Consider the following 9,904-nt stretch of genomic DNA (forward strand, 5'->3'; position numbering starts at 1 on the left):
AAAATCGTAAAAACTAAATTGGCCCATGCAGGTCTCGAACCTGCGACCTTCGCGTTATTAGCACGACGCTCTAACCAGCTGAGCTAATAGGCCATCTTGTTCAATTTTCTGAATTATCCGTATTAGACGAAAGAGTACCGAAAACAGATATTGAGATACAGAACTTAATAGTACAATGAAATAGCATTTTAGAAAAAGAATTGCCAACAAGGTTTCGTGGTGTAGTTGGTTATCACGTCAGTCTAACACACTGAAGGTCTCCGGTTCGAACCCGGGCGAAGCCATGTTCTTGATTTTTTTTTTTTTTTTTTTTTTTTTTGTGTGACTTCTGTTCTTTTGAGGTGTGGTCTGCTGTGAGTAATATATAATTTCTTCTCCATTTTTTTTTTATAATATGCAGGGAATTGTTTAAATTTCCGACATTCAAAAGAATGGATATTTCAGTTTTTGCTCAATTTCTAAAGATCAATCAAGGCATCCAAAATTTCAGATATCCTTTCAGTGCCCCTTGTCATTGTCATCATTCCAATTCAACTTATGCTATGGAAAATCCATCAAAATTTGCCATAACATGTCATATTTCAGCTTAAATTCCAGGAGTTCAAGATCGTTCACAGCTTAATGTTTCATTCAAGCATTTTGTCAAACAGATGATACACACCGAGAGTCGGAGGACATCAAAATTGCCCTAATAACACTTGATTCTTTGGTGGATCCACCACTGCAACTATATCAATCAACTCCTCATATTCCACAAGATTTTCCCCTAATGGAGAAAACCACTTTCGAAATTTCAAAGCTCGCAGATTTCTGAGGTCCCAGGGATCCAATCTATATTTTAGATACTTTAGACCGATCAGTTGTTCCAAATATGGATTGTGGCATTCTTTCAACACCTTCAATTATTTCCAAAAGGTTTCGTATTTATTGGTAAAAATCACTTGTCAGAAGTCCACAGTTAAATATCGGCAGAATCCTTTTATTTTCAGAATTCATAGCAATACCAAACCCAATTACTGCATTAATTTTGTATTTTGTAGCAATTAAATGCTGCTAATGCGAATTCATGGCAATACTAAACCTAATTACTGCATTAATTCTGCATTCATCCTCCAGATTTGGTATTGTTTGGGGGAAATTAAGAAATTAAACAAGAAAAAACAGACACAAAAAATTGAGAGATGATAGAGAAGCTCAAAAGTGCTTGAAACAATATCATGGGTGCTCCCTCAATGAACACTAGACTTGTGGATTGAGTTTTATCATCATTGCTACCTCATCACCCTTCTCTCTCTCAAATGCTTAAATGGAGTTATCTCCATCCTAATCTCTCTCTTTCCGTCCCCTTTTATTTAAACATTTATGATTACATCACGTTTACATTTTATTTTAATTTTTTATATAAAAAAAATAAAACAAAAAGAAAAATATGAGAAAAGGGAATGAAAGAGAACTATAATAGTAGGAAAGAGAATTCTACTCGAACACCAACCCAAAATTAAAATAGAAATACAAACTAAAAACAATTTTCACCCAATTTTGAAAAAAAAGATCAAAACTTTACTTAAAATTAAATTAAAATTTGAGTAGCAGGCATTCAGTATGAGTAGGAGGTAATTAATTCATCAACAATAAATCAGATAAATACACATCATCACCATGCCTGTTTTTTCAAAAACGAAAAAAATAAAAACACCAAGAAATCAACCACAACCCAGATAAATTCAGAAGGGAACGCCGAATGGATCATCCACACACATGCCTACTCTCAAAAGCCCAACCAAACAAATTAATAAAATCCCAGAAAAAAAGATGGAAAAAATGGTAATTGGGTGTTCATCTCTCAGACAAATGCCTCGTTTTGTCGTCACGATTTTATATATGAATGGATCGGACTCGTCATCGTTGTTGATCATCAATGAGAAAAACCCCAAATAACAAATTCAAAAATAAATAAATAAATAAAGATTTCAGAAGGAAGAAACCAACCAAAAAAGAAAGGAAGATTTTTTTTGAGAAATACGGAACAAACAATCGACAGAAGAATAAAAAACAGAATGATTAACCTAATGAGTAATGACCATGAAGAAGCGAAAAGGAGAAGGAAGAAAACGGGACTGCCATTTCGACTGCTTGCGATGGGTCTCCGTGAACCAGTTCTTGTGCTGTTTTTATAGGGCTCAATTAGGGTTAGGGTTTTGGGTTTTCGGTGTTGGGGGGTTTTACGAATCGGCCATCATTTCGGCTGAATAGAGCGCAGTCATAGCCCATGGGCCTTGGTTTTGATATGAGGACACTTGGGCTTTGCTTTGTCCGAACATGAGGACTTTGGACTTTGGGCTTCACTCGCGTGATATGGTTCGGCTTAAATATCGACGAGGTGGAGTTCACACGTTATTGCATGAAGACATAGACATGTTTGGAAGTTCACTTTAATATAAAAAAGCGCTTTCAAATCACTAAAAGTATTTATAATCATGTTAGGTTAAGAAATTTAAAAGTTCTATTGGGTTCTAAAACACACTTAGAATGATTGTTAACAGATGGTTCTTTCCGACCTCGACAAGCCCCAAAGGAACACAGGCCTAGAAGAACATAGACCCATAGGGACACAAGTCCAAAGGAAAGAGTAAGTCAAGTGCTTCAAGAAGTCTATGTTATTAGTAGTCAAGCTAAGTGTTTTTCATAAAGCACTTCTAAGCACCAAAGGGCAAGTTGGCTACTAATAGCTTTAAGGCACGAGGTCCCAGGAATAGAGGAGGCAAGTCTAGACAAGGGAACATAGGCCTATGAAGGAACGTAAAGGTTGACAGGTAGGGTGCTCGGATATAAGTTCTCAACAACCCAAGGTTGAGTAAGGTGCTCAGTTGCGTCATCCCAAGAAAGGACACAAGTGGTCGTACTTCAGTGTCCCCTCATTGTCACATGTCGACCTAAGAGCAGAGAGATAGCTATCTAGTATGTGCATTTTGCACATTCAGTGGCGAAGCCAGGAATTTTCGGGGGGATGACGATTTCCGACGACAGGAGGGGTGGCCGCCCCTATGTAGCTTTGCCAGTAGGCACATTAAATGTAAAGGAAGAGATATATTCGAACATAAGGTCTGAAAGTTCAGAAGAATGTCTATAAAAGGGGGATGAGTCTTCCGTAAAGGGGGGGTTAGATGAATTGAGAGAGAAATTGTACTATTCTAATTGAGCACTATTTGTAACCCTGTTCTCAATTTATATTAGAAACTCAGTTGAAGTAGCCTAGTTTTATGGGATGGACCACTTAAATCGACCGCCTTAGCACTATTTGTACTAGCCAACACTACACGTAGTCCAAGAATTGGCCGCTCGAGCGGCCTCACCTCGATGACGAGCCCATGGACTCGAACTTGAGATTTAGGAGAAGTGAAATCTCTTTTTTGCTTGGCGAATTGGTCCAATCAGAAGTGCAGTCCTCACTTTTGTGAGCTTTTCTTTACGTGCAACATTTGCTTCTTATTCTAATTTTAGTAATCATGCCTCAAATCAGCTAAGTCACATAATGCGTAAACTTGAAACCTTTAGGTTACAAAAAGAGAAAAATATCACTAAATCATAACGTCACTGGAAACTTTGATTCATCTATTTATCCATTTTCTATATTGCTCGGCTAAATCCATCTGGAATTTGATTAGAATCTCAAGCCCATCCTCATAACACCCGATGCTAGGTGCTTGCACCAAGTTCCTAATAAGTGATTAGGCCCAAGGAATCATCATGCTTGGTTAGGAACTAAAAAACACTTTTGCTTATCATATTCTCTATCAAGTATCAAGGTAGCCAAAGTTTCTAAAAGTTACATGTAAGTTATCCAAGCACAATTTGAAGAACCATTGTTTGCTAGTGGGCAAGCACTGCCCTCTTTGGTGACTCAAACAATCGTAAAAACTTATTTGAGTCACCAAAACAAATGCAGACAACTCCCAACCACTGATGTGGGGCATTACCAACTCAAGCGTGCGCAACTAATTCCACCAAAACCCTAATTTTTCTTCTCTTTTTACAAGGTTGAAAACCAACGCTTGAGCTCATGATGAATGAGTAGAAAATGGCCCCCCCTAACTTCAAAGTCTACTTAAACTTTCCATCTCTTAATGTTTCCTTTGACACAATTCAACCATCCAACAGATAATCTTTTTAACTAATCATCATGAATCATGAATATTCAAGAACCACATGTGCGTGCTCTCTCTCCTTGTCCTTCCCCTCTCATCATCTCAATCAACTTAACAAAAACCCCAGACGAGAGACAAGCTGTTATCATATCTGCAGCTTCCAAAAGTCATACCAAAAACTGCTTTTGCGAAAAAAATCAAAAGCAGATATGGAAAAAAAGTTTGCATTTTGCACCATTTGTAAAATCGCTTTTCGGCTTTTGCTTTTACATAATCATATTTTCTCAGACACATCGCCTCAAAAGTCGAGTTCTCAGTACCAAATAAGCGAATCCAATCCAAGGTTCATTCATCTACGTGGCAGTGAAAATAAGTGATCCGCTACGGGCGGGCCTACTGTTGGTGATGGTGTCGCCGTCCTTTTCTCGTATCGACGACCGTAGGTTCGTGCGAATCGCACACCTGGGTCTTGAACTTGCACCCGAACCTCCGGGTCAACGACTTTTTCCAACCCGAACCGTCTATCCCGGGTTGACCCGACTTATCAATCTTCTCGATTACCTTTTTCATGCTGGAGCATTCCCGCTCTAGTTGGTGCACCCGCGTCCTCATGCTATCCATGTCCAACCGCAACACCTGATTCTCCCTCACCGCCGCCCGCCACGTGCCGCCACTTCCCTCCGCACGTGCCACTCTGTTCTCCTCTTCCTCCCCGCGTGCCTCCGCCGCGTCATCATCGTCTTCTTCCTCCTCATCCTCTGGCTCGCGTCGCAGCACCGACGGCCTGGCCGACTCCGGCGGAGCGACATCGGCGGCGAGAAGAGTTCCGGCGATTGCGTGACGGAGCTGGAGCTGCTCAAAGAACAGAACCTGCACCACCGCGCGCAGCGGCAATCGCTCGTTCTGCGCCGCGTGCGTGCACGCCTCCAGCGTCAGCTTCTGGCAGTCCAGAATACCGCAGACCTTCTCGCGCTCAGGTTCCGATAGCGATGGATGAGCCTGGAGAGGAGAAAACGATTAATATTTTGCAACTAACACCGTCTTGAGTTTCATTTCTAAATTAATTATGATTAATTAGGCTTAATTTCTGAAATCGTAGTCTAATTTGTATCGAATTGCGTACGCACCTTGAGATAAACATCGACGGCTCTGTAGAGACCGTCGTCGAAGAGCCGAGCTTGATCAGGCAAAGAAATCGCGAGATTGTAGAACCGATCCGGTTTGAGATTCGCATCGGAGGCGATCTCGGAGAGAAACTCGTCGATCAGTTTTCCGACGAGCATCAGCGACGGAGATCGAACTGCGCCGCCAGAACCGTCGTCGTCTTCGATTCCGGCGGTGTTTCCCTGATCCAAGCCGTTCAAGAAGTAGCCGAGGATCCGCTCGATGCAATCGACGTCGTAGAGCGTCTCGTTCAGGTAGGAATAGCTCGGGATGAGAAGGTCGTCTAAGGTGGCTTGGTGGAGCTGCAACGCGATCTTCTTCTCCAAGGCGGCCTTGCAGGCATCGGAGGCGTTGAGTATGTTGGCGGTTCGCAAAAGCCCAAAGAGGAATCGAGTCGCGGTCGAAGGTCTGGAGCTCTTCTCCAATGGAAGATTGGAGATGATGGTCTCCAAAAGTTCTCTCTGCTGACTCTCCGAAGCTAAACCCGATGATGCGGCGGCCGTAGTGGCGGCGGCGACGCCTGAGGAAGAAGACGAAGGCTTTCGATTCGTTCTCGAAATTCCAGGAATGTACTTCTTAGCATAATGCATCAAGCACGTCTCCACCATCTCCAAGCTCAAATCTCCAGATTTCATGGCGGAAATCAACCGCTTGAAGAGAGGCAAGCTCAGAACGACCAAGTCTTCAAGCCATGAATCCGCGTGTTTGGATCTTCTCCGTCCGCCGCCCGCGTCGATCCCATTCCATAAAATCTGCTGTTTGGAAGCAGAAGAAGCCGAAACAGTATCGGCATTAGTATTCCGATTGGGTCCACCGTCACCAACCGGCCAGCCAAACAGCGTGGGATCGGCGGACGTGGCGCGGGAAGCGACGGAGTCTATGCACCTCTGCGTTATCCCCAATTTCTCCGCCAGAGGCGCCACTCGCTCGCAGGACTTGAGAGCTCTGAGCGACTCCTTGAAACTTTTCAGCACCGACTGAGTAAGAAACCTCTCAGTTTTCGAAATAAGGTTGTCCTCCGAGTACTCCTCCGTCATCTCCAAATACTCTCCGGCGCAACGTAACGGCACGACGTTGGAGGAGCTCAGGTCGATCTTGACGCCGTAGCAGAACTTGGCGGCGATCTCGAAGGTCTCGGAACCGCCGGGGAAGTCCGAGAGGGATATTTGGCACTGGACTTCTTCGATTTCGTCGTCTACGTCGTTATCAACTTGCTGGTGGGGGTTTGATGGGTTCGCCTCTTGCTCTGTGATCAGGTTGTGAAGCCTTTGACTTTTCGACATCAGAGGGAACTGTAACAAATCAGAAACTGTTAGCTGAAATTTTTGGCGGTGGAAGAAGATGAAATGTAGAATGTGCGCTCCAGGTGTTTGATGAAATGACCTTGTGGAGATGGAAGGTCATGTCGTCGACTTCGACGACAATGTCGCTTGGTAATCCAGTGGTGCAGAACCTGCAAAGACGAGATTTTGAAGTGAGTTTTGGCGAATTGGTGCATTGTTTTCAAATGGGTATCCGGCAGAAAAATCGAAAAGGTGAGGTTTTTAAATTGAATTTGAACATTGAACTCACCATGCTTGGCCTTTGGAGCTTGATTTCTCAGCTGCCGCCGTGGCCGTCGCCGCCGCTGATGCTGCCATTTTCTCGACCAGGTAATGGAAGGGTGGAAGAAATTGGGTGGTTGTGATATTCTGTGAGAATCAATTCAGCATTTGGAGAGAGAGACAACAGAAACCACGAAAGAAAAAGGAGAGACGAGAGAGAGGGATTGGAATCCAATAAAACCGAGAGAGGACAAAGAAATAGAGCTAACTCGATCAAATTTCGAAAAAGGGTATCCAGAATTCAGAAGAAGAATCTCACTCACTCCCAGCTGACTCTCCTCTCTCTCTCTCTCCCCTCCAAATGCCGAGACAGAGAAATGGGTGTGGCGTTGGAAAAGGCACGTTGTCTTTGAGGCAAATTCTCTCTTTTTTATTTTTGAGACATTAAAAAAAGAGCACCCCGACATATTATAAATATAAATTAGCCAAACATTACGTTGCGTGCCAACTGTAACGGGGCCTTATTTGCTTTTTGGCGCAGATGATGGAATAGAGTGATATTTTAATTCAATTTTGATCGTTTCTTAATCCGGTGTCAACCTCATGTTTTTGAACTCTTTAAATCATTTCATGTTTTTTTTTTCGTGATATTATAATATTAACATCAGAAATAAATGTATTTTTATTCATTACTATCTAATGTAATGTTTGTATATCATTTTATTTATCATCGTTAGATGGATTTAAAATTTGAAATTTATGCTTATCTACTACATAAATCTTAAAATTTAAATCTATCTGTGATAAATAGAATAATGAGCAAAAATACTCTCCATGAAAAATAATGTTGAAGTGTAAAGTGATAAAGAGTTCATACATAATCTCACTTTAAACGAGTTTATCTAGCCGTTATCTTAAATTCTTAGTGATACAGCAATTATGAGTTTTGGAACTGTTGTGGAAAATCCTTAAGAATCGAGAACAACCTACTTCTGGTGAGACCGATACAAATTCTCAACTACCCGCATGAGTGTCACGAGACTGCAGTCGCGCTTTCAAATTGGCCGGGCCTCACAAGTCACAGCAGAATGTGCTACAAGAGCTGTCTTTTGATAACTCTAGTCTTTGGTTTTATAGTGAAAGCCAGAATATTTACAATTTGTTTACTATTAAATTCCTTTTGTATTTGTAATTTTGACAGGAGTGCGCAGAAGATAAAATGAATGGGGATATTGTCTCATTGTGTACAACTTTCTTTAAAATTTAGTGGACCTTTACTAAGATGAATAGTTCATTTTTTTTACATTACAAACCCTAAAATTTGGGTTCCAACTAACTTAGGGAGACGATACCGTCTTGTCCAGTGCAATGATATGATCGTCTATCATCTTCTATCCGATATACATGGAAAAGGCCTTTTTTTTAATTTTTATTAAGTGATGTTGTTCTTAATTGCTTGAGTTACTCGTTGATTGTGGTATTTCAGTTGTTGATTGATGATTAAAATTTGAAAATGTGAGGGAGCTTCCTCAGTTTTTGAGCAATGATACCAACTGTTTTCCCATAGATTTGTGTCTGAAAGCCAAAAAAAGGGCACCCTTATGCATTTATAACAACACATCTACTCCGAGTAGTCTTGGACCATTGTTTGGTCTTGCATTAATGCTTTTGCATTAATGAAACAGACGCAGCAAAGCAGGGTGCATTGAATGTTTTCATGGACACATTGGGAAACTGAGAGGTGTTCAAATTTGAAATTGGTCAGATCATTATAATATTACTAATCTTTTGATTTTAATTGTAATCAAAATTGTCTAATTAAACATGATTTCTTAGTTAAAGTTTTGGTTTTTTATTGAGTAGATCTAATGAATTATTTTATTTTGATTAGAAGGCAAGGAGAGATGGTGATGATGTGTCACTCGTAGGGGCCAAGGGGAAGACAAGCAGACTCTGTCTCGAGATATTTTTTCCAACATGATTCACTTCGAAACTTTTTAGAATCCTGATGATTCGTGAATCCTGTTCGTTTATTATATATTGTGCAATCAATTTTCATCCGGTATTATTTGTATTTAATTTTAAATAAAAAATTAAAATAATTTATACCCGTACGATGTACAATAAACGGATCTCTGAGATCCTCATAAAGAGAATCTGGATTAGATCCGAATCCTTATTTTTCAATAGGCTTATATGTCAAAGCGGTCCCTATGTTTTACTCTATCGGCCAATTTAGTCACTGTGTTCTCAATTTGTTCAAATTGGTCCTTGTGTTTACATCTGTTAGCCAATTCAAGACAATTCGTTAAAAGACAGTTAAAATTGACATGTCCTAAATCTCATAATACTCAAGTGAATTGATCAAAATATCAATTTCTAAAGATGGGCATTATATCTGTTTAGTGGGTGTACATAAAATTACGTTTTTGTCCTCTCACGTGCCTAGCACATGTCAATTTTAACGGTTCTGTAATAGATTGTCTTGCATTGGCTAACAGATGCAAACACAAGGATCAATTTGGCCAAATTAAAAACACATAGACTAAATTGACCGATTGAGTAAAACACAGTGACTATTTTGATATTTAAGCCTTTTCAATATGTCAAAAATACGGACTTTTACGCCATTGTTATTATACAAGCGGAGAGAAAAAAAAATTTGAGTGTCCCTCCACTTAAATGTTGTGAGTGATTTAATAGTAATTTGTTTCTGACGGAATCTTGTGAGTGATTTAATAGTAATTACCTGCTTTTTTGAATGATTTTTAAGTTGAAAGGGAAGTAATCAATGATACAAATGTTTGACTACTTGTGATTAGCCCTTTGTTTTCACGTGGTTTGGTGACTAGTGATTAGGCAAAATGCATAAAGAAGGATGGGAATTGGGGAGGCTGATTTGGGCGCACACCAACTAACCTGCCATGCTAGGTGACAAGACAATAAGACGCCAAGCTATAAGGTACTGTTTGGTACGTGGGACGGGACGGAACAGAGTGGGACAAGGCGTTCCGTCCCACGTTTGGTGCGCCTAAAACGGGTGGAATGAGC

General features: G+C 40.7%; 1 protein-coding gene and 4 non-coding genes across 5 annotated transcripts; 1 reads left to right on the plus strand and 4 right to left on the minus strand.

The window, feature by feature from the left end:
• Positions 1–19: 19 nt before the first annotated feature.
• Positions 20–93, minus strand: TRNAI-AAU (transfer RNA isoleucine (anticodon AAU)). Its single transcript has one exon. It is a non-coding gene; the product is annotated as a tRNA-Ile (tRNA).
• Positions 94–210: 117 nt separating this feature from the next.
• Positions 211–284, plus strand: TRNAV-AAC (transfer RNA valine (anticodon AAC)). The gene has a single exon. It is a non-coding gene; the product is annotated as a tRNA-Val (tRNA).
• Positions 285–1,597: 1,313 nt separating this feature from the next.
• LOC137749108 (small nucleolar RNA Z105) lies at positions 1,598–1,666 on the minus strand. The gene has a single exon (XR_011070178.1). It is a non-coding gene; the product is annotated as a small nucleolar RNA Z105 (small nucleolar RNA).
• A 172-nt stretch (positions 1,667–1,838) lies between these two features.
• LOC137749117 (small nucleolar RNA SNOR75) lies at positions 1,839–1,924 on the minus strand. Its single transcript, XR_011070186.1, has one exon. It is a non-coding gene; the product is annotated as a small nucleolar RNA SNOR75 (small nucleolar RNA).
• A 2,433-nt stretch (positions 1,925–4,357) lies between these two features.
• LOC137748156 (BTB/POZ domain-containing protein At5g66560-like) lies at positions 4,358–7,383 on the minus strand. The gene is made up of 4 exons (XM_068488253.1): positions 6,882–7,383; positions 6,693–6,762; positions 5,273–6,601; positions 4,358–5,144 (listed from the first exon to the last, which is right to left on the minus strand). Exons 1-4 carry the CDS (start codon positions 6,947–6,949, stop codon positions 4,539–4,541), a joined length of 2,073 nt encoding a protein of 690 aa, XP_068344354.1. The 5' UTR covers positions 6,950–7,383; the 3' UTR covers positions 4,358–4,538.
• Positions 7,384–9,904: the final 2,521 nt, after the last annotated feature.

Source organism: Pyrus communis, chromosome 10 (assembly GCF_963583255.1).
Source record: "Pyrus communis chromosome 10, drPyrComm1.1, whole genome shotgun sequence".
Lineage (NCBI taxonomy): Eukaryota > Viridiplantae > Streptophyta > Magnoliopsida > Rosales > Rosaceae > Pyrus > Pyrus communis.